Below are 25659 nucleotides of genomic sequence, written 5' to 3'. Positions count from 1 at the left end.
AGGACGACGCCACCCGTCCCAGTCTTATATTAAAATTAAATTCCAACGTAAATCACTATAAACACAAACTGAAGATGCTTATGATAGTAGTTTATTTACTATTTTAGAGATTTTTCAAAAGATTTGTATTGTGATACAAGAAAAGGCCTCAACAGTTACACTTTATTGAATATTGTTGATTTCCACTGTTGGAGAAGTCACCCCACTTTGATTTTTAAAAGTATAGGACTGATCAGATTATTAAATATCACAATAAATTTAGTTTTTTTTTTATCAACAGGAGCAATCATTAACATTTCACTTACCATGACGCAAGTCACGTTGGAACCGTGCAGAGTCAGTGACAGAGCGAGGGAAGCCTTTGAGTTGCAGAGGGGTGGGGACTGAGGCGTCGTAGGAGGAGGCTCGTGGCACTACGCCAGCCGTCTGCGCCAGGTAGACAAAGTAGGTCCACTCATTGCCAGACTCCCAGATGACCAAGCGAGCCCAGAGCGCTAGGTTGGTGGCAGCAAGGTGCATGAAGCCAAACCTAGCTACCAACCCAAACCTCTCCACTAACACCTGCAGCAAGCACTAATATTGAAAAATGTATATGAAGGAGGGTAGGTGAAATGGAAGTGATGACTGAGATTGTAGAAAATGAATTGTTCAAGAATAAGAGAAGAAGGAGTCTAGTTGACAAACAGGCGAGGGAATAACCGGAACAAAAGAGGATATTTATGTGTGTTTGTATGTTTATGCAATGAATCAATTAGTGTAGAGATAGTTAATATTCCTAAAAATGCCCCACTTGCGGCTAAAATATGCATATGGGCTAGCAAAGGAAGTCATATATATTTACATTTTGAGCTACCTACTTAACTATTTACATTTTGAGCTACTTAACTTTTAGAGTGAGAAAAAAAGAAACATAAATACAGAAAAGAAGTAAGTTTATGTAAAGATGGTTCACATTCATAATTTCATGACTACAATAAGGTAGTCTACAAATACAAATTGTCAATTATAACCACTTGTTGATTATTGCAATATTTTACCCCCCCCCCCTTCCCTTGTTTCTGGTTGGTGCTTAACTGATACGACAATTTTATTATAAAATTAAAATACTTTTTTATAAGCTTATATAGATTCAATAAAAGCCACCTGGATCATATCATATTTAGGATGAACAAATCATTCAGCTTCATTTATTAATACACAGTCACCTTGGACAATCTTCTACTTAAATTAATATCATTTTAAATGCCAGCCATTGGTATTTTACTTTCCAGAATGAAACAACCAAACATCAACAAACCTGTGAGTTGACAAAGAGGAAGTGCATCTGGAGGAATGTGAAGAGTCCATGTAAGACAGGATGCACAAAGACAACATCATTGAGACATGGAGCCTCCATCATGGAGTGCATCGCCATCTCCAGACCATTGAACACCAGCGTGCCCAGACCAAAGGCTGCCAAAATATATTCATTAACCATCATAATTTATTTAAAATCATATAAATTTCATATTGGTTTATTAAAGTTCGATGATTAGAAACAAGTGCTCAAAATAAGCCCCATTAGCAAATAATTATTGTAATTAAACAACACATTAAACTCTCAATTTTTAGCGAATTTCCCTATAGGGAAGTAGCTATTACCGTAGGTGGCACGGTAAGACCTAGACCCGGGACCGATTTACTTTTTCATTTTGATGTCCCCAGAGGCCAAAAACACTATTCGTTCAAATTTTTATATATGTATATATATATATATATAGGTATATATATAGACTTATATATATATATACGTCCGTGAACGCGATAACTTGAGTAATTTTTGTCCGATTTTGATGAAATTTGGTTTAAAGGTGTAAAGCGGGATAAACTTGAATGAGTTCGCGAACCAGCACGATCGGACCATGGGAACGGGGCTTTACGGGGGGTTTTATGGGGTAAAAATTGGTTTTTCTCACTTTTGACCCTCAAAACACAAAATTTCCCAATTTCTCTTTAGACCTTTTCAAAGAGCTTAAAAAAACAAATAATTTAGTATATAAAAGTATTTTTGTTCGATTATTAGTAACGGATAAAATTAAAAAAATTGTAAGTTTAAAATTCCCATGTTATTCTTATGGAGAATATTGTCAAATGTTGTAGTTTGCTTGTTTATGAATATATTTTTATCAAACTTGGCAAATTTATTTATTTTGTACTAAGCTATCAATATTTTACTCAAAAACACACTTTATTAGTTTCCTTGTAGCAGCAAACCTAGGTACTTGTTAAACCTAATGTTATTAAAATATATTTAACTGAAAATCAATTCAGACAAATGGAAATTCGCTTAGTCGGCAGGTTTGCTGCGGCGGGGGTATTTAATTAAGTGTGTGTTACAGTAAAAAGGAGTGTTTGAGGTGAAAGAGATTAATTTTGTAATGGTGGTACTGACCTAAAGCCCCAATCCGAAGGTAGAAGCTGGTCCCAGAGGCCTGGTGCCTGGAGAGATGAGCTCGTTTGAGTGAGCCGAAGCGAGTGAGCGTCAGTCCTCCAAGCTCTGCGTCAGCTATCACCGACGTCGTGATGGTGGGTTCTGCGTCAGAGTCAGCATGCATGGACGCACAACTGTCAGCCAATACCCAGATGTAGATGCAGATGATGACCGCTATGCTGCCCACATACAGGTAGATCAGGTACACTCCCTGCCACACAAAACGTGATGTTAATTAGCAAAATGTTGTATAGGAAATGTTTAGAAGGTTTTACCATTACTTTGGATATTTTAAGTAAAGATTATCGCTTCTATTTTTGGGGTGTGTTTGAAATATTTTCCGTCATGTTTGGGCATGATGATGTCAACTTAACGTTTTTCTTCTACAACAACGTACCCTCTACATATACCGAACACAAACATATACGGTACTTAAAAATTGTTCTTAGCTGACATATTGGATGATAAATCCATACGGAGTATGTTTAACCTATGACATTACATATCTGTTAATTAGAGCAAGGCTGGAATTGTGTGTTTTTCTGGTGTAATCTAAACTAAACCAACCAGTTTAATTTTGTATGCAATTACTTTTGAGGGAATACAGTAAGATTTTTACAAAGATCAGAAGAAAGCATTTGATGAAGATCATTTTAACATAATGGATGGATAATTTAAACATAATCATCAAGCTAAAAACTAATATTGAACTCAATTAAAACCAAAAGAAAACTTTTGTGACAAAATTAAACTTGGTTTCACAGTTAAAAGCTCTACTGACCTGCAGAGAGAGAAGTTTGACATTGTTGTCCATGACCTCGACTAGAGTGAAGGCAATCATAAGGATGATCAGTAGCTTGCCATAGAGAGAACTCAGCTGCACCCACAGGTGGCCACTGTATCAGTGAGAAGAACAAGAATAAAATTAACTATGATATTGTAGACTCAGGTTTGGGAGAAACACACTATAGACTGTTTGGTGTATCTATCAGACCTAGTGTCAACCATCAATCTCTATTACTACAACTACATGTAAAGAGCGATAAAAGAGATTGTGTAAACACTCCATTCCACTCCACCCAAAAAATGCATGAAACCTTAATTCCCCTAGGCAATTCTGTTCTTTAACCCATGTGTATTGTGTGGTGATAAATGTTGAAATCTGAGTGTATCTTATTCCATTTCCAACAAGATTGTAATATACAATTATTTCACAAACTTGTAAATTGTACCCCATTTCTTATAAACACAAAAATTCAATTTCTGATCAAAAGCCTCCGGCAAAACAAATGATCAGAGGTTAACCCCAGAATTGACCAATCCTGTCAAAATACATCCAAGCTGTTCCTGGTTTGTTTAATGCTGACCTTCCACCACCTACTCACAACTAAAGAAGTGAACTCCTGGTGATTTATGAACCCAGACAAACGTTACAGAGCATAGTGAATTTTTAATTGACTTTATCTTAGAAAGTGCCATGATCCTGCCTCCTCCCCTGCAGTCGCCTTTGCCCATCTAACCTTTATCTTTTCATAACACTTTTGGAAACAAATTTTCTCAGCGTCCTTTAACCCCAAAAATTATACTTTTAAATCTGGCAGTTTCAATTACTTAGTGTTTAGTCACTCACAAAGGCTCCTTGTGCTGCAGCATGTCGTTGTGAGAAGGCGACAGCAGGCCGAGCAGTCTGCTGGGACGGATCTTGTCCCGACCCGAGGGCTTGAGGGACGGAGGGTCCGGGGCGGCGTTCAGACTATCCCTCTCCGTCTCATGGTACACTGCAACAAGAGGCGGACTTTGTAAACAAATGAATACATGACAAGATTTAAGAATTAGACGTAGAAGAGTAAAAGTAGATCCTAACTGAACTTTGATGTAAAATGCAATCTTTCAACCGTAAAACCGCAAAATCCTAAAATCAATGTAAGAGAAGGGGTGAAGACTACAGTCGAGGGAGACCAAGTCAAAGCCAGATCAGAGGTTTCTCTCAGCTTAGACTATAAAGAAAGAAGAAAATCCCAATAACCATTAGACAGTTTGTGTAGGTTAATTAATTATAACTTAGCAAATAAGAGGTCTTGATTACTAGCCAGATACCTTCTGACTGACGTTCACCTGTAAGCTGTGACGTGTTTAATCAACACAGAACCAAACTTACCAAAGATCTTTAAGCCTCAATTTTCATTTCATCGGCAATTATTGACAAAAAAAAACACAAATGCTTTAATATAATTTGTACAACAATAACAATAGTTCAAATAATTATCGAAGGAATACAAATGGATGCTTGCTTGCAGATTTCACCATACTGACGAAATGCATCGCAGCAAAACATCAGAGGGTCTTGGATAGTATGTTAAATTGACGTTCCAATAGAAAGAAATTAAATCTGAAATTTTTTTACGTTTAACCAGAATTCCATTGTTGTCAAATCTAACAACATTAAATCAGTGAATCCATCATAGTACACGAAATATAAAAGAAAACATAACCATACTAGTTTATTTCACCTAAAACCAATCGTCGAAAGAACATTAACAATCTTGCCTAACAATGAAGCGCAAAGTGATATGCAAATTGGAACATTCATCTGAACGTCCTTGGTATCTGCACGCGTTTGCGGGGTGTTTTAAACGCCGATGTAATTAGCGGCTTCATTATTTTGACAACCAAACCAGTGATCGGACATGTTCCGAGGTAGCAATTAAGTCATTAACGTGCCTGTGTAGGCTACTGTAGCTCGTGATGCATCGGCACGAGACATCGTGATGAGGCGCTACTGTTGTATAATGTGGCCTTATCCAGATATTACGACGTGAATTTTGTGATAGATTAATTAGCTTGGATGTGTATGAAACCAAAGATGCAAGACACAACTGAGTGTGTTTTCAAGGAGAAGACGAGGGAAGAATGAATGAGTTTTAACTAACTTATCTGAAGGTCGCCGCTGAGAAAGATCGGTCTTTATGATTTGCTCGAAACTTGATCAACCCTTTCGTTTGGGCAGTACAGGTTCTAGATAAGTAAACAGATTATCTTATGATCTTAGTCAGTAGGTGTAGTGCTACTATAAGTTGGTTCTTTAAGCAAAATTATTTATCACACACCTATTTACTTTTCCAGGACTAAATCGGTTGAACGTTCAGTAAATAGCTTATATTCTAGGAAGCTGACTAAAATAATGTTTTCTCTATGCTCTTTACGCTAAATTATCTTAGTAATATGATCAATACGGTTTCTTCTTGGTTTATACTGTAATAAATAGTGTATGAACAAGGCAAAGGTGTATGAACATGTCAATATAAATCTATACATTTTTTCTAACTTTTGATTAACTAGGTATGATCAGCTAGGTAATTATGATTTTGCAACTTCTCTTTTTAACCTCAACTTCAGTTAGCAAAAAGATAATAACACAACAAGCAAAAGCTAGTACACGTCATTAAAGAGGCGGCAGCGGCAAATAACGATTAATCGGAAGGCAAACATTCGTTACTTATGGCCCGACGTATCAACAATCGCTGCCGATTATCTCGGCCGACTTCATTCTATGTAAATACATCCTCACTTACTGGCTGCCGGTGCAGCGGCTATTGAAAACTGCATAGGGTAATTGTACACGGTTTATGAATTTACTTCATTGTCGTGTTAATGGTTCCAGCACCATGCGACAATAATAAGCAACGCAATAAACATTAGCAATTGGCTGTGCTATAGTTTCTTATTACATATGCTTACGATATATTAGTCCTGCATTCAATTGCTATGAGGGTTGTTGTACGTTTGAAACTTAGTTTAGCTCAAACTCTTCACTACTGGTTTTAGATTGTGATGTTATTTTTGCTGTATGATTTATCTTATTTTATAGTATCGATTTAAAATTCAGAACTTTGACAGCTGGGTTATAAGTGCAGGAAACGACAACCACATTCATTCAGAGGTTTTCGTCTTAATTTTGCTTTTCAACACACGCGTGTAATTTTTTCGTTCTTGTGTTCTAGTACGAAATTCGCGATAAAGTTTTGACATGATACCTTCAATCTTCACCACACTGATAAACCCTTACTAAATACCCCTTTAAAAAATCATACAGTTTTTCAAAGGAAAGATAAACTAATTACAAAACACATTTCTTAAATTCTATGTGTAGTCATAATTTAATGTAATGTTTAATTAAGCAAGTCCAACGTTTTCCATGGCGTTTCGAAAATAGTAATTAAATGTTTATTTATGATTCTCCGTTAGTTAAATTGTAAATTTTCCACGTCTTCGTATGAATCTTACGTTTCCAAAAAAATACTAGACCAATGAAAATATAATTTGCAATTTGAAACGTTATAGAAGTCTTCATTTTTAAAGTAGACGACACATTTTTTGTACACTGTATAAAAAAGAACAATAAAGATTTAAAAAAATAATAGTTTTTGTATTGATAGATGGAGATGTTGATCATTTGAGTATGCAGTATTATTTAATGATCATATTATTGTATTTCATTACGTTATATATGACTGTGCAGTGAATTCATTCACCAATCGGACCTCAATGTAGGCCTACACTTTGAATTATACCAATTACACTAAATCATTCAGTAATTTTCAAGGTTATTTAAAGCAATTTGCGACTATTCAGTAAACAACTACAGGCAATGAGAGTGCGCGAGTGTGCAGCATGTAAATATTGAATATTGCCATATAATGATGGTATCGGCCTCTGTGATTGGACGGGTTATGCTAACTACGCTGAGATTGAGGCTCGGGGCTGGCATAAACTATAGAGATGCAGAAGAAGTAACTACGCCCGCTGTGGCGCTGCAAGTCGTGCTATCTGATACACCGCAGAGAAGTATAGCTTTCAGCTTGGTGTTAACACATAAAGATATGTTAGCTCGTTAAGTGTAGTGGTAAGTAATTGGAGAATAAACAACCCTTATCTACTTGTTGGGAGCCTGATTGGAAACCCCAGTTGGATGTTTTCTTGTTTTAGTTACGGTTAGGGTTGGAAAAGGGATTGTCAAACCAAAGTTTTATCATGGTTAATGTTCTTGCTAGCGATTTCTTGTGAATCACCACAAAAAGAACACCACGATAAAATGTTAATTTGTTAGAGAATAAGCGAGTTTTGCAACCGATGTAATCTCTAGGCAGTTCCAGCGATTTTAACCTTTTTACAGTTCTCAGATAATACAAAGTATCCAGGAAACGCGAGTTTACACGAAACAGTTAGAAGTGTTATCTTTAAACGGAGGTAGAGGCGAGTAAAGGAACACCTTTGATGTCCTAGGAAGGAAGGCGGCAGTTAGGTGAGGTCTAGTATCACAAGCACAACAGACAAGTGACAGGATACAAGGCTCGTAGACTACGCGTAGTGACCATGACCATGCGTGACCTAGGCTGAGTAAATCTACGAGTCATTCGATCAATTCTCGTAGACAGCCACACACTAAAGTGCATGTAAGCTAATAATATCAATGCAGGGAGAGAGCAGAATGGAGTGAGATGACCTGTGGAGCTACTGTTGCTGACTTAGATCAACTGCTTCTTTGCCAGGACCATTTATTTTAACCTGAATCAAGGACAATTGAGATCTGTTTTTAACTATCAAAAAACTTACGATTCTTCTCACTGATTGTCAGGGGAGCACTTTAACCACTAAGCTAACCCAGATTTGCTGGCAATACGGCTTAATCGGGCTCCCGTACCACTGGGGCACGATATTAAAACAGCCATGATCCATTGGGAATTTGTGAGATTTTAGTTTTCCTCAACAAAAGTCTAGTCTGCAACAGTAAATAGAGAAACACTCGTAAACTTTCCTTGGTACGCAGACGAAAGCTGTTATGATCCGTGTGAGCTTGTCACTTTTCACTTGTCCACTTTTACTCTCATTCTGAGCGACATTACTTCATGTACTTCATATATGAAATGTTACTTTTTTAAATGACAGCCAACGCGAAGAAATGCGCACTCAGTTTCTAGTGTGGCACCGCGACTTGTGTTTTGTTGTTAATAGTGGCTACTTTTACTCTAATTTTAAAACATCTAGAACTCAAACGTGAACTTTACAAAACGCCAGCCAATATAGAGGAGTGGTCATATCTAAAATAGTTAATATTTTTACGGTGTTGGGGTTTTCCTACTAAAATAGGACTATTTAACAGATTAACGGACCAGCCATAACTGACAGGTAACCCTTGACTATAGATGCTCTACCATAAAAAATATACATTCTATTCTCTTGTTCAAATCTCGGACGCTCTGAAGATTTAGAGAAAGCCAGTTTTAGAATAAAGAAACTTAGATCAAATGAGCTCTTGACAAGAGTCTGTGGTGTAAAATAATGTTTTCTTTCTTATTTCCCTATTGTTTAACCACACTGAACTGAGAGAATAACCTAATGTAACATCTTTTATATCCTCATCACCTATCATACAGTATGAAAAGATAAAATAGAAAATAAAACCATAGACTAACCAACACAAGGAGGATGTTTTTTCTATGATAAAACTTCAGCAGTGACACACTCTACGACAGACTCTTTCAACTATGTAAACAGTTGTAAACAGGTGGCATTACGATGTTTATTTTTGTAATCGGAGTATAAAATGAGAAGAAATTCGCTTAGCTCTTACAATTTAAAAGCCACCTTTAAGAATAAGTAGCTTTCTGCATAACACGATAAACCCACGTTAGGTATGTAGCTGTCAAGTGTCCAGTTAATTCACCACATGGAACTTGGCATTACAAGTGTGTAGTTGATGTTTACAAGCAATGTATGCGGACTGCAACAAGACTATATATACAACGAGAGAGAAACAGGCAATGCTACTGAAACATTTACTAAGCGCATGACACCTGTTAGCTACGAAATATATGAATGGCCTGTGCTATTTCTTTAGTAATTTTATACTAAAACTATATACAGAAACATCAGTCATGTCACTGCAAAGTAAAGGTAAAGGGCAATCCTTCACTAGGTTTCAGTTTCGCCTCTCAGACACATAATCGAACCAGCAACAGTCACGTTTGAAGGCAACCAATAACCGCCCTTGTACTCACGCAATTCTATCTTTGATTTGGTTTCAATTTTATTTTAAGGAAAATAAAATTCAAGTTGTGAGAAATGTACTAAAAATGTATAGAACAAAATTAATTCGTATTTTTACCACGCTTTTTTAAACATTACACTACCAGACGCAAAACACAGAACAAGTCTACTCTATGGAAAGGCGATAATGAAAGCAGGAGAGATGTGCAAAAACAGCTGACTAACACCACCGAGTAATTGAAACAGCTGTTTTTGTGACTCAGCTCAGCAGCTGTCGACAAATCGCGTCCAAGATAAGCGATGCTGTTGTTGGTTTTTTTGACTTTTGGGATAACGCCTACAGCAATAGCTTTAATTTATCATAGCTATTTGTATTTGTAACTACTGTACTAGATATTTGTATTACGATCCGTATAGGATCTATTTGAATAGAGTACTAATACATGAATAAAAGGTTAAACTACCTGCGTCTACCGGTCGATCCTGATGTATCCTATTACAGGAGATGCATTTCGGCGAAATTAAATCACCATCATCAGTCCTAATAAAGGACTTGAGCTTCCCCATTAGGCGCGTCTTGAAGTTTTGGAGACCCATACACGAACTTAACACTTATGAAGAATAAAACACATAAATACACGGTAGGCCTACTTTTATTTTTATTAGTAGACGAGCGTCGGTCGTGTGTCGAGTCTCTCGGGGAAGTTCAAGACCTTATATTAGGACTGATGATGGCGATTTAATTTCTCCGAAATGCATCTCCGTAACGCTCTTGACAAAAAAGAGCGTTAAAGGTCATGAAACGTAATCGAAACAAGTTTCAGATGATAAAAAAGGACGTTAAGTGACGGCTTTACGTTGGAGGCAAATTATTGTTTACCGCTTTAAAATATTTGAAACAAAATATCTGAGAGACTTACAAATTATAATGTAAGGAATTTAGGAAACCTATACCTTCACCCTTCGTAGTTATATCATAAAACGAATACCTGTTAATCGCCACCACTGACAATCGCTGCCAACTAAAATTTTGCGACAATCGCTACCAGCTTCTACCTGCGGCCTTGAGTCACCACTCCACCACTACGTGACGGCATACCTAACCCCCTCCCTTAACTTACCACCCTATTGGGGAATCATTGGGAATGACCACTGAAGTAATACCCCAAGAATGCCCAAGTCTGTTTTTAGCTCCAAATTTGAGTTGGAACTTAAAGCAGACTGTTGTTGAACTACGCTGACTGGATCCTAGGTAAGGATTTTTTAAAGTTTTGCCCTTAAATAACCAATAAACACCAAGACTTAGTAACGGTTTGCATGAAATTATTAATCTTTTAAACAACATTCAATTATTTTGTTCACAACGCAGTAAAAATCTACGGTTGTATCACAAGATAAATACTCCTTATAAGGAGATGTTATCCAATGCGTACAGACCGGGGGAAACATGACATGAAAAAGTTCGTTGGCAACTACTTTTTTAATTTTTTTGGTCAGTTAAGTTAATTAGATGGATTTTTTAGCTAAAGAGTTAAATTTTTAAGTCATTTTTTATGTTTAGCTGATGTAGTTTGGTTGTAATGTAACTTAAATTGTTCGATGGTACAATCTCACTTTTAATAAAGATTAGATATTTAAGTTTGAAGAAGTACAGAAAAGTTCCTAAACTACTTAGAAAAACACGGAGTACATTTAAATGTTTATCGTCTTATTTTTTGTATTCATCTAAAAATGAGTATTGTTAGCTCTTTTATAAAAATCAATATGGCAGTCAGAATATCAAGGAGCGTTGTTAAGACGACCTTGTTTCAAAGGAGTTTCAAAAACGATCTTGTGACTTTGAAGATTCGTATATTGTAAACGAAAAGCCAGAACGTTATCAAATTTTAATAAAATATAGATACAAAATTACAAATTAATTTGTATGTTTTCAGAATTGTTCTTACGCCAAAAAGTGTTTGTTGTTCATTATGTAAACTAACTTTTTCTAAGAAGGTTCGGATGTTGGCTGTTGAATATTTGCTTTATTGAATCATGCTCCTTCTTCTGGGTAAATTTTGACTACAGATCTAATTTTTATTGGCGTGTACTTTTGGTAGCCAGTAGTATATAAAGGGCGCTATTTTGATTCTTGACATTCCCGCATTGGGTCTGATGATGATTGGAGTGTCCAATCGAAATCGATCACCACTTACCACCTCTCATATGTATTTACCGTCTTCTGAGTCAACAGTTTAAGTGTAAATATATTATTACAAGTGTTATTAGACGTACTGTATATTTTTTTATTTTTATTATTATTATTATTATTATTATTATTAGACCCGGGAACGATTTATTTTTTCATTTTGATGTCCCCAGAGGCCAAAAACACCATTCGTTCAAATATATATACGTCCGTGAACGCGATAACTTTAGTAATTTTTGTCCGATTCTGATTAAATTTGGTTTTAAGGTGTAAGGCGGGATAAAATTGAATGAGTTCGCGAACCAGCATGATCGAACCATCGGAACGGGGTAAAAAAATGGGTTTTCACATTTCCCTCCTCGAAACACAAAATTTCCCAATTTCTCTCTAGATATTTTTAAAGAGCTTACAAAAATATTTAGTATAGTCAAGTCTTTTTGTACGGTTATTGGTAACGGAGAAATTTCGAAAAATTGTAAATTTAAAATTAAAATTGTAAATGTTGTAGTTTGCTTCTTTACGAACCTAGCAAATATTTTAGGACCAATTATGCAGTACGGTATTTCCCAAACTAAATTATTTTGCGACAGGGCCGATTTACCGAATAGGCACGGTAGGCACGTGCCTAGGGCCACAGAAAACGTACTACTAGGGCGCGAGGCAATTTGTATTTTTTTTTGGGGGGGGCACCAACAATTTGGAAAATAAAAAATGGTGGTTGTATTTGCACGCGATTGCGGTAAACTTCTGATAATCCCTCGCGGCCGTGTAGACATCGTAATCTATTTAGTGGCAAGATTCTTACTATTTTCCGCGGTCGGGTTGTTTATACATAATTATCGTCTACCAATATCGAGGCAATATATGAGCAAATCCCGCGGTCGTCGTAAAAGTATTTAACAAAACCATGTATACTGACTAAAAACAAATAGTGTAAGAATCAATATAAAAAACTTTAACTATTGCAATCGACTGTCCTTTGAACTTATCGCTAACTCTCCTTTGGATCGGAACTATATAGCTAATTGTGGTACTAACTATGAAGTAGCCGTGATCATAGTATGACACAGTCTCGACACTCCCCCCCTCCACCATTACCCTAGAACCCTCTTTCCAAGAACGGGCCGGACTGGTAGCGATTGTCACTGGTAGCGAATGTCACTGGTGGCGATTTACAGGACACCCATAAAACATACCTTGTTGGCGTAACAAACGAAAGTTTAATCTTTCGAGTGATGAATTAATGTCCGTCCGGTTGTTCTTCCAGTGGTGGCTTCAGCTACTGTGTTGAGACCGTTGTTCAAAACCTGTTTCATCCGCAAGAAGGCGAATTCGATATTTAGACATTGAGATGTGAGGTTTGTGAATTAATTGTAAACATTGTACAATTTATGGTTTATCCGTGGTAATGTTGAAATTAAGTTTTGAAAAGTGATACAAATTGTACGCTGTTACAATGAATATTTTGCAATTTTTTTTATAAATTAGTTATTTTATATTGTGTAAAGATTAAGCATTTTGTATTTCGCTTTAAAACTATGGTTGGACATGTTTATTTAGCTTTTGATCTTTCTTAAGCACCCATACATGTATATAAAATCAATCGTACTTTTAGGCCTATGTTTAAAAAGTACAATTCGTTTTAAGCTGAAATAGCTGATAAATTAATAAAGTGTTTTTATACAGGGTGGTAAAAAGTCCCTGGACAGTTAAATATTTTAAAAAATAATGCAGATATAGCTACAATACTTGGTAAAAAGTTACAGGGCATAAAACTCTATTTTAAAACATATTCAGTGATCCAATAACTCTTCAGGGGGACGGTCCACAAGGAGTCGGAAGAAAATCTTAAACGGAAGCATAGGTCAATATGCACATCAAATTAAAGGTCTTTTTTAGTAGAATACAATGCCGCAAACCGCACTTCAAAAGGTTGATCCTGCGCAAAATGACAGTTGTTCAAAGATTCATTTAATTTACATTGCTATTATACGCGATCTCCTCAGGGGGCACAGCCCTAGGAATCGGAAGAAAATTGTTAACGTAAGAATAGGTCGATATGCACATCAAATTAAAGGTCTTCACTTGTAGATTACGATGCCGTAAATTCAAGCTCAAAAGAATGCCTGAGTAAAAAATGGCAGTCGTTCAAAGATTCAAAATGGCGGATTCAAGAAATCTTTGAAAATCTGCCATTTTGCGCAGGATCAACCTTTTGAAGTGCGGTTTGCGGCATTGTATTCTACTAAAAAAGACCTTTAATTTGATGTGCATATTGACCTATGCTTCCGTTTAAGATTTTCTTCCGACTCCTTGTGGACCGTCCCCTTGAAGAGTTATTGGATCACTGAATATGTGTTAAAATAGAGTTTTATGCCCTGTAACTTTGTACCAAGTATTGTAGCTCTATCTGCATTATTTTATAAAATATTTAACTGTCCAGGGACTTTTTTACCACCCTGTATATTCATGCTCAAAGTGTGTGAAGATAAAGACACGGTTCTCTTATTTCTTTATTTCCTCCTTATTGGTATAACAACTTTTTCGTTAACTCAAAAAGTGTAAAACTGCTTTCTACTAATCTTTATACAATGTTATCTCAAAACAAATCTTCATTATCAATATTAAATTAGCTTCTAGATAAAACCAATTGCACACTAAATAACGCAATTACAAAAATTCACTTAATCGAATCACGTTTGCAAGATCGTCTAGTTACAAGATAAAATCGCAGTGCAGCAAACTGTTTTGATTAATCGCGAAGCCGAATTGCAATCTTCGTGTTAATTGCATTAGAGGAACGAGTTTCTGTCATATGTTATCTATAGTGGGCGGAATAGACCTCCGGGGTAATAAACTTGAGAGATGCGATTTGAATAAGACGATAAGTCCAACCTGAACCCCACAAGATGCTGTGACATCCACAACGTCTGCTGAAACTAATTGCCAGTTGATAGTTTTGCTAGTTGCTGTTTTCTATTTATTTGCCAAGGTCGAACCCGGTCCCTGCAACTTTCTTGGTATGTCTCGAGGTAATAGCTTTCTTTCTAATTGATTGTGACGGCTTTCAGATTGCAGGGAAGTGCAATGGGACATGATGAATGCAAATAGATCTTGCTGTCGGAAATTGAGATTCAGAACTGGTTGCTCAAGTCAAATAACTAGAGACCTACTGATGCAAGTTTTGAATAGTGTTAGGATTTTTCAAAACTAGTAAAATTGATCAAATAATTTATTTTGATGAAAAAACTAAGAAGTAGACTTTATATTCTCATTTTTAAGTTTCAGGCAGTTTGAGACAATAATTAATTGTTGTAAGTGAACCACTGACAGAATTTGCTATTGAAAAATTAGTTTTTATCTTGCACGCCAGATTGTTAAACTGAAGACGTAACTTGTTCGTTGACACTTTATTCTACTCCTGATGCTGTGCTTGTACTGATAGACTTATTGGTTTATTTATTGAAAATCTAATTTGCCTGGGCTCTGGGCCTTGAGGATCGATTGTTTCATGTTTTTTGGTACATGATAGTTTTTAACTGTCTTAAGAGATCAGATGCAAAGGTGCGCAGTACTGTATTTAAATGAATAGAAAGATGAGAACTTCCATGAAAAAATCAAACGCAAATTCACTGAATTCAAAATATTAAACTAATTTAAAAAATCTATAAGTAAATGAAAAGATAAAATATGCATTACTTCTACAAACCTGTCAACAGAACTCCACACATACTTACACACTCACAATTTATGCGAAACAAAATAGAGAAACCCGCAGTAATTAAACGTAGTCACCAATTTCCGAGCTTGATAAATTTGAAGTATCAATTTCACCTGCTGTCCATCAGTCCATCCGTGAAATTACATCCCGATTTCCATAAGAGACCGGTCGTAATTCACTAGAAAATCTGATCGGCGACTTGACTTATGTCCGACATGTCTCAACAGAACATCTGTTTAGTCGGTAAGTGCATGCCCGTGCGTGTACAAACGTGTTGGAACAAGACCATTGAATGTAAATCTTGCTATTTGGATACCTAGGTGGATAAATGGCCGTGTAAATAGTCACAGTAATACTTCAAGCTGTCACACTACGAGAAATAATCTCTAGCCTACAGGGAGGGGATTGCAACAATGAATCAGCTGATCGTACATCATCTGACATCTGGCGAAAGCTGTCAGCTGATTTCTGTGACATAAAGCTATTTCCACGCACCGCTGAGTTTTGTGCATGTTTATTGACGTTTACAAGACGAATTGCGAAGAAATGAACCGGAACCGGTATAAGCGACTATAATTAAATTAATATTCAAGACGTTTAAGATTCAGTGGATGAATTATTTAAAATTACGGGGTAAGGACTAAATCCTTCAATTTCTGCTGGGTTGAGTCTGACATAAATTCAATCCACGAAAGTCACGTTTGAGAGGTGCAAGTTATTTATTGACTTGTTCACCCGGTAATAACTCCTTGTCATGTATTAAATGTTGGTAATTGCACAGGACGAGTTCGCTATAATAGTGCTGAGTGGGATAGGATAATGTTTATCCTGTTGTATAAGTTTTGTTTTCTTTAGTTTATTCGACTACAAGCTGCTCAGTTTTATATTGACCTCTCATAAGGATTGAATTGGCGATATTTATTGTAAACAACTGAACACAATTTATTGTTTTGTTTATTTATTTTTGTATTCGTCAGATCTTTTTGTTATTCTGTAAGTTAAAACATAAAGTTCTCACAAAGATCATGATTATAGTATTATACCGAGCCAACTGGAAGGTTTGTAAAGCTGATTCTCACAGATATTTCTTTAGTTATAATTATACATTAAATGCATTGTGGCTGGTTAGACTTCTGTCTTGGATGCACAGGTTTAAAACCTGCATATCAGAAGTGGCTTTGATGTGTCAGTTGTACGTAGTCGACTTTAAGACTTAGGATTTACCTAAAAAAGGAAATCTATCTCACACAAAAATAGCCTTTTCTGTATTTGAGGGTTCCCTCCAATAAAGCCATTCGATAAAAGCAATCGGTTTATTTTTGTTCACCTCAACTATATTATAGCTAGTTTTGTGTGTAAATTGGAGATTACATAGCATTTTAATGGCTAGAGTCTTAAGTTGAAGTACAGGTCCAGTTAGGCCATTAAAACATCACGTCCTTCAATATTTTCATAAATCTTTAAATCGCATCCAGTGATCGTGACGTTTAAATTTAAAAGAAACATTTTCCTTATGTGCTGAGATTATAGCGTTCCAGGTCCCGCAGAGTAATAAATTGAATGGATTGCGGCCGGGACCTGCCAAACCCCTTCATGAAGGGTCAGAAGGTCTCGGCACTCGTATTTGCATTAATTATAACGTCAATAACTGCAGTAAACGACGGACCGGTAGCTGACAGGATGCATATAACGCGAGATTACGTTAATCGTGAATAAACCTAATCCCTCGGAGAATCTGAATTGACGATGGTTTCAGAGGAAGTCTCGCTGCAGGTTGAACTCACGCTAACATCCCGACAAATTTTCACTCATTAAGACAATCCAAGAAAGTCAGTGGTTGCGTCACAGTAAGGTAATGGCAGATAACGGCCAGCGTTACGCTCCGTAGCGACGGAGGTCCAACAATAACGAATACTTGAATAACCACTGCAAACTGTCAACTGTTCCGGCTATTGTAGTTCTGTCGCGGTCCCTGGTTCGGTTACTCTGTTGTGTGTCCACAATAATAGAATAAACGTGTGAAAAACTCCGCGAGTGGTGCTCTCTTTGAGGAGCTGCCGGCGTTTAAACACTCAATTTTTGTACTTCTTATTGGATTATGAGTTTGTGTCGTTGTTTTAAACAGGCGAAAGCGAAAATAAAATCGATAGAAACAAATGTAGTTACACTACTGATTAATTATGGAGCCGTCAAAATAATTGGAGAACACGGATAATTGATTTGATAATTTATTATTTCATCAAGATGGCTACACAACGTTCCCATATTATAAGCTGAACCTGAGTTAGAGGTGAGTATGGAAGGGGGTGAGATGTTTTGTGTTTTAGCTTTGTAATTTACTAAGATAAGTAAGGTTTTTTAGTCAAAAGAATTTATATAAAAAAATGTATGAATGGTCAAGAACGATTTAAGCGTTGTACTATCTTATATACTAACAACTTTTGCAAAACTTATTACATCTAGCCTGACCATACTACTGCATTAAATTACACGCGGTTGGTACGAAATGAAAGATATTTTCCTGTAGATGTGCAGGATCCCTTTAAAAATTAAAATAGACTTAAAAATAGGCACGGAAAATGAGTTTTAAATTTAAAAAAATGTTACATTGGCCTTATGGGTTGCCACGTTGGTGACGAAATAAAAACAACATATAAACCGGAAATCAAAACAAATTTAAAGAAATTCAAATCACATGTTTTATTTACAGCGTGGGTTGAAAATAGAGTATTTTGCACGATACATACTTCTGGTCGAGTTTTCGACCACGGGGTGAGCTCTCGTAAAAAGCTTTTGAACTTTTTCAAAATCAACTACCCTCTGTTTATCAACACTACAACTACAACCATCCAGCTTATTATCATTAGCTAGTTGGGAGGCTTGTCGATGGATAGTAATAGTTTTAACACCCTTATGTGATTTTAGTGAAACATATCCATTGTTCCCGTCCATATCACCTCCCAATATGAATTCGAACACTTATAGCCCTGGAGTGGAAATATAGCGCCAGCTTTATTTGAATCACAGTCACAGTGGTACTGTAGCTTGATGGACAGCAAAATCATGACCTCTTTCAAAAGGCATTTACGACGTAGGAGGTCTTGCTTCAGATGTGTAACAGGAACAGCTGAGCTAGAGTACAATGAATGTTATGACTGAACAAACCGTCGTAAAGTGCGAGGTCTGCGCATGCTTGGTTGTAGCGCAGACGCAGTTTTATAGCGCCTCAACGGGACCTGCGCTGCGCGTCTCCCGGCTGCCTATTGAGTGCAGCTGCGCAGACACGGGTTCTGACAATCAAAGAATAATTTGGCCTCGAGTATCAGTTTTCAAATATGCACCTGTTTGTCTACTCCTCTAAATAACAGTTTGCATTTCTTAAACAAGGCTAAACACTTGATTAACGATGATTTATAGGTCATAGTATTAACAGATAATATACATCCATATATTATGGGACAGTACGTACACAAGACAATGAATGGCTAAACTATGAAGACCATGTTGTTATCCCCTCATGTGGCTAGATCGCAGCACTTAACAGTTTTCGGGTTCACGTTCGTGTGGGTAAAAATATAAAATTGCCTAAACATTTTAGTACAAATTTCACGTTACATAATCTTAACATCGCAAACGTTGGAATCAGCTCAATCTTCACATAGGAGAATAATTGTAAATGAAAAGTAATTCATACAATGATGCAAGGAACGGCACCGGTTATTACTCATTAGTACTCTCCCTCCTCGACACTTGATTCGCTGCTTACCTAGTTTACGGATCAATAAAATATACATTATAGCTATAATGTGTATAAATATATATAATCAATGGTCGTAGTTTTTATCTCCCGCGCAGTGGCGCATACGTTTTTTCTAGTGGAGCCTTGCGCATACTCGACCTAGTAGTAAGTGTTACATATTCAATGCTAGTAGCTTCATTCACCTTTTTAACCTAATCTTTTTTGTTACCTTTATTCTTTATACACACCTTCATTGATTTTTTTCTTCAAATATCATGTAAGATGAATCTTCACTGGGTGATTAATATTTTGTAAATGTCAAGACGAATTTCTAATTGAACCATGTTTTACTGCGTGACGTTGACAAATAAACGAGTTTGTTGCTCATTACCTTGTGAGAGATGAATGTTGAGACCCCCCAGAGTTGGGCTAATGACCCTTGCAAACTTGTATCACCACTCGCCACTCGCATCTCGCTGTTCTACTTCCAACTCATCCCTGTACTCCGACTGGGACATCAGCCTAGAGGCGCCTTCCAGGTTGAAAATAATACAAAAGCCTTCTTTTTGATACTATAAACACTGGTGCCGACTGAGGTATTTATTTGTTCAAAATGAAACGTCCAAATAAACAAATTGTTAACATCAACTATATCTGCAGCATTCCTACTATGAAACTCCAAGCTAATTTACTCTAAATATCTTACACCCAAGTCCTGACCTAAACCGTATCCATATTATTATACATCAGTACATCTAATCTCTCAGGTGCTAAGTATATTCACACGGATAAGGTGTGTTTTACGAATTAGTGGCCTGTCGTAATCGCTAGGAGTGGATAGTTGTTTGGGTTCGCTGCGGGTTTGTAGTAATGTAATTAGTGTGTTTAATGTGGCTATTGTGGAAGTTCTGTGTGTTGTAACTGCTGTTGTAGTTGTGTTAGGCTGGTTCGTCAAATTGGTGTGGTGGTGTAATGGTGATTCTTGGACAGTTCCTAAAGGCTATACAATAATAAACCAATTATTTTGCCACAAAATCTATTTTCGACAAGCCGTAGTCCTTGGAGTTTATTCACATGTGTTCTTCCCTATTCGGGCATGTACTCTACGACCACAAGACTCTGATGCACAGATGCTGTCAGTAGCCGACGGTAGCAGACATTATACAGTTCCTTCACGTACTACCGCTACCTATCATGGCGGAATCGCCTCAGAGCACCTATTGCGTCTCTTATATTCGTTTGTATCACGTTATTAGTTATAAATTATATGCCGGACCTGCCGACGGGTCGCACGACTTCATTAAGTCGCTCTATGCATGTCTCATTTGCTTATTACAGCACGTACTTGCATTATTGTAAGTCATTCTTAATCTTTAGTATGACTGTAACTGGATTAGTGTTAATTATGATTTGTGTGATTTACCAAGTAAGACTTGGATTAACAGTTATGTTTATGAGGGTTTGGCTTGGATTTGTAATAACTCTATATCAGTCTAATGAGGGTAAAACCAAGGACTATGAATACAGAAGTAGGCAACTCGACTACGAGTGTACCTCTTGCCAGCTGTTTTAGTCAAAGAGAAAATAATTTAATGACACAATATGTCAGTGTACGCTAAGTTTTATTATATTTAACACTATTTTATATTTTTGTTTATCATACTATAATAATTGTTGGTGATGTACATGCACTAACAAAGATAAGTTTTTAATTCATATGGCAATGTTTTAAAGTTAGATGTATGATGAAGAAAACAGTGTTTGACAGTAACACATTCTATCGGTGGCCAAATTAAAGTTGTTTCATTCTAAAACCGACTAGAATTTAAATATGAGAATGGAATACCTTCTTCGCAATATTGTCAAAACTATAGTGAAAGTTTACTTGGAATTAGAAGTATAGTAAAAGGTGTACTAAATAATGTATAAGTATTCATATTTATGAATCGTCCTTTTATTGAATGATTTGAGATGTTAATTTGTTCGTATGCGTGTGTGTTTACACTTAAAAATTGAATACGAAACTGCAATGATATTTAAGGATAACATGTTTCTTCAGTATTATATTTTTAAAATAAATTATTATTTATAGAGTGTAACATCTATTAAAAATTGAAGAATCGCTACATTATAAAATGTATGTATACAACGTATAGGGCTTTCCAAAAGAAATGGAGTAGCAAGCTATATCAACATACATCCGTTTATATTTTTAAATGGTTAATGTTGTATCTGGACTTACTCACCGCGGTCACTGGTAAGGTAAAAGTCTGATTAAGAATGCAAAAGTGAGAACTCTTTTTTTTGTTTCGCACAATGAACCATTGTTCCTGTGTTGTGAACATTTAGGCTTATCCCACCAACAATGAACTCCGGCACGTTGGTCACACTGATTTTTGCTCCATTGTTGTCCAGGTCCAGGTTTGTTGTGGTTGTTTTAGCTTTCGTTTTTCGTGAAGGTCATGATTTTTTATTTAATGTTTGTGTTTTACTCGGTTTGTTTTGGAATGATCAAACCATAATAACTTATAAGCAATATTGCCTGAAATTCCACCAATAATTACAAATTAATTGGTTAGAGAAATATTACTGAAGACATTTTAGAAAATTATATAATCTCTAAATATTAGGAGTATTTAATAAAAAAAAAAAACTTAATGTGTTAATACATTTTAGTCAATTCTCGATTTGTTTGGTTAGTGTTTTAATATGCTTTATCTTTTATCTAGTTTTAAAATACTCGAAGAATAATCAAAGAATTAGTTAAGCAATAGACGTGTATGACAGTAACAAACCAATGGTTCAGAATTTTTTCCTAAAATATGTATTGTGAATTATGTAAGTTAACGATTTTCCCACTTGTAGCAATTCGTCCATCAATCAATACATTAAATTACAAATATGCCAATGAATAAAATACCAATTCCCTCGCAAAGGATGACTCCTTAAATTTAGATGTATTGCTTTCTATTTCATTCACGATATTTTTCTTTACATTTTTATACAATATTATTTCTATTCAAATATTAGTTTCAATATTTAAATTTAAATAAAAGCATTCGTATTAGTTTTATCAGTTAATTTTACTTTAATAAAGTGGTTTTATCAAATCCTGTAATCAATCAACTGCCAGCCAATTAATGAAAATCTTCGTACATTCAACAACTTACTATAATAATATCACTGAAGTGTTTAGAGTAGCTATAACCTAATTTAAATTTACAACTTTACTTTCCCCAGTTTAGTTGGGGCGAGATTCAAGTCGATCTATATCTGGCGGACCACTAAATAAACTAAAGAGTTTAGATTTATGCTTTCAAAATTAATATGAGAAAATGTCGGTCCTAAATCAATGAAGTTATGTCCCAACAAATCAGATCGCTATAAACGGCGAACTGCAAACTTGAACAGAGATTTGCAAATCCAGATGTTGTGTCTCGAAGTTGAATTATAGTAAGTAGATCCTTGTTTACTTTGATATACGATGCTGTTGAAAATTGGTTCAGAAACGTTGAAGTTAAATTATGCAGAGTTGAAAGTAGTATTTCATTAGGTTTTCTATGCTATCGATCATATGTTCGTAATTACAGCATTGTAGTATGATCCGTTGATAACAGCTGGTTATTTCATTACAAGTAATCTTGGCGAGGAACGAGGAAAACATGTAACATGGAATCATACATTCAGCAAAGCCTAATAATACAGCTGATTCTGAGGGTTGGGAGAGATTTATGTATTGATTATGGAAGTTATAATTAATAAGTGGATAATAGTAAAAAATATCAGTAGATTTTACAATTTGGTAGGCCGTGGATGGGTTGTTATGAGCGGTACAAACTGTTGCACCGATAACGAGATAACTGGAGACAGGTGTACGAAAATACATTATTTATATTAAATATTTAGTTTTTTTGTATTTCTGAAAAAGGAAACATCAATTCTAAAGTGATTTTGGATGGCCAAATCTATGTTAATATTTAATTTCAACAAATAACGCCATGAAGAATATTAAGCACATTTGTTTATTTGAAAATATAAATTACTCTTTCCCTACTTATAAAATATATTGGAGCCTCTAAATGTTTAATGTATGAAGAAATATAAAGTACAAGAAAATAGCTAAAAAATCAATATTTAGATTACCAGTATCATTTTTATTATTTTTCACTCAAGAGATTTAAACGCTGGAGGAGAGAGAAAGTAAAAAAATAATTCAAAATAAATGATAATAAGAGAAATAAATTTTAACATTGGGCCAATTTTAGAACATACTTTGCATGGTTATTCACAGAGGAAAATCTCCAATATACAGAGATTTCTTCCTGACTAAGAGACCTGTATTTTTTCTCGATTCGTGTAACTAGTCTATGTAGGCATGTACACAACCGGATTAGGCTATTGTTACATAGCTAAAAGCCATACGTGATTAACGGGAATTGAAGTCGAACCTAAGGGGGAAGTCCTCCTAGCATTAACTATTATAATAGTACAATATTAACACATACGGAGTTGAAGAGTAAATATATAAGAGAATCAATTCTAAGTGTAATATTAACAAAGTTTCAAAGTGTAAGTAAGACTAATGCTGACTGACAGTCGTCACTAGCATTAGTGAGATTATCCCGCAAAAAACCTTGTTTTGACAGCGATACCAGGGAACTGGAACCCAAGGATTAATTACTGCTCTAACCAGACATTAATGACTCTCTTGCCCGGCTAACTTACTAATCGTGAGCTCTTGGTTTGACATTGCAAGTTACTCCTTGATAACGCGTTTGTTCTTCTTTTGGCAAATATGGCTGACAATTGAATTATGATCTTTGTGAACACGTTTTTAAACATATATTTCATATCGGAAGATTATTTGATACAGTTTTATAATATGGATTTTATTTTACAACACTGACAAGTTGGGTAAAAATCCTTTGATGGTACACTCGTCAAATCATTGTAAAATCTTAAGTTTGTTTAGGTGTGTTTAATTGGTTCCAATCATTAATTTCCAATCATTGATTGCTGTAATAACTATGTTCCTCTTTTATTTTGGGGTGGATTTTACATTGACCATCCCTCGTTCGGTATATTGTTCGTTCTGTTTCGTCGTGTAATAATCTGCAATGTAAGTAAAACAAAAATAAATACAGTGAAACTTCGATAACAAGACCCTCGTTAACAAATCACCTTCGATAAGTGAAATTTTCAAATACCCTTGAATTTATTTTACCTCTAATCACATACTACTGTTAACCTTAGTAAGAAGAAGGCGACCTTGATAACAAGTCATATTTAATATTCCCCATGTCATAAAGGTTCGACTGTAAATAAATATAAACGCCTCTCAGCGTTTCCGAACATAGACGCTCCTTAAATATGTCATAAGATTATTCATAAAGATATAGTTCCTTTATATTTTCAAAGAGAAATTGTGTCTAACCTATGTTGGTACTTGGATTTTAATAGGGAATTTCATAAACATGGTAAGTTCGGCCGCAGAAAGCGACCTCCTCCAGCATTGGTTTAGCATTAGCGCGCAGGTCGTTTTCTAAGCGGCCGAACTATAGTAGTCTACGTTTTTCGAAAAAAACCGAGGTATCAGATTCCTTTACTCAGAATCTCCTGTGAATGTGAATGTTCTAACTATTGCAGACTCATACTGAGTGAAAGTGACTTCACTATTTAAGATATTTAAGACAGGAAATGTCACAACAAACTGTCATTTCGTTACTAAAAAGGTTTAGTACTCTGAGAAAATTTAAAATACTCGTACAGGCAACAAAAAAAAACACTGCAAACCAATGAAAGTAACGCTCACAAATAATATACTTCGTTTCAAGCTTCCCTTCTAGATACAATACTTCACAGGAAACATAAATTAAATATCCTACCTTTTAAATATATTGGTGTTTGTTTACAGGAAGTTGAATGTGTAATTTTGGTACGACTGTTAGTGAAGGATACTTTCAGCTGAGAGATATATTTAGGGTTAGCTCAAACTACTTGGTCACGTCATTTATCAAAATCCTAAGCCATTGTCGGTTAGCGGGATTTAAACTTGGGACTCAAGACCAGAAGTCTCAAGATTTTGCCATCAGCCATCGATTGTTAAGAATTTGTATTTTCGTTCCACACGTTGTTTAAAAAAATAAATACAGACAGAGATAGTTTAGCGACATTAACAATTCTGTCAGAAAAAAACTACCATCTAACTTTAGTTGAGGAATTAATAATACCAAAAGAATCCCACCGGTAAAATAACATCCTGTATCGTTTTGCCACATCATTCGTCTGCGAGATAATCGCTACTTTAAACGTAAATAAGACTTCACATTTCACATTAAAGTCTGACAGACCAGATTCTAATCAGCTAAGCCTAAATTGTGAGTCAAGTGGTGAAGTAGGAGCGACTCGTAGATCGAGATGAAACTCATCGGCAACCTGTTACAAATCACAGAAGCCTACTTAAGTTGCCACCGACCAACATGCCTACAAGCCTC

The 25659-nt window shown here is 35.7% G+C and overlaps 1 protein-coding gene across 2 annotated transcripts in view; it reads right to left on the bottom strand.

Moving 5' to 3' along the window:
- LOC128985506 (proton channel OtopLc-like) overlaps nucleotides 1–25659 on the bottom strand; it is a 98407-nt gene that overhangs the window by 9717 nt on the left and 63031 nt on the right. For both annotated transcript variants that reach the window (XM_054405063.1, XM_054405062.1), the window contains 5 exons: nucleotides 4101–4248; nucleotides 3252–3366; nucleotides 2432–2681; nucleotides 1298–1452; nucleotides 306–561 (listed from right to left, as the gene is read on the bottom strand). In XM_054405063.1, coding sequence (XP_054261038.1) covers nucleotides 306–561; nucleotides 1298–1452; nucleotides 2432–2681; nucleotides 3252–3366; nucleotides 4101–4248 — 924 coding nt within the window. The remainder of the gene's footprint in view (nucleotides 1–305; nucleotides 562–1297; nucleotides 1453–2431; nucleotides 2682–3251; nucleotides 3367–4100; nucleotides 4249–25659) is intronic.

Source organism: Macrosteles quadrilineatus, unplaced genomic scaffold, assembly GCF_028750875.1.
Source record: "Macrosteles quadrilineatus isolate MER2022 unplaced genomic scaffold, UCM_ALF_1.0 Scaffold_2__2_contigs__length_208266976, whole genome shotgun sequence".
Classification (NCBI taxonomy): domain Eukaryota; kingdom Metazoa; phylum Arthropoda; class Insecta; order Hemiptera; family Cicadellidae; genus Macrosteles; species Macrosteles quadrilineatus.
Note: the sequence above shows the minus strand (reverse complement) of the source record. Positions and strands in the feature narration are given on the sequence as shown.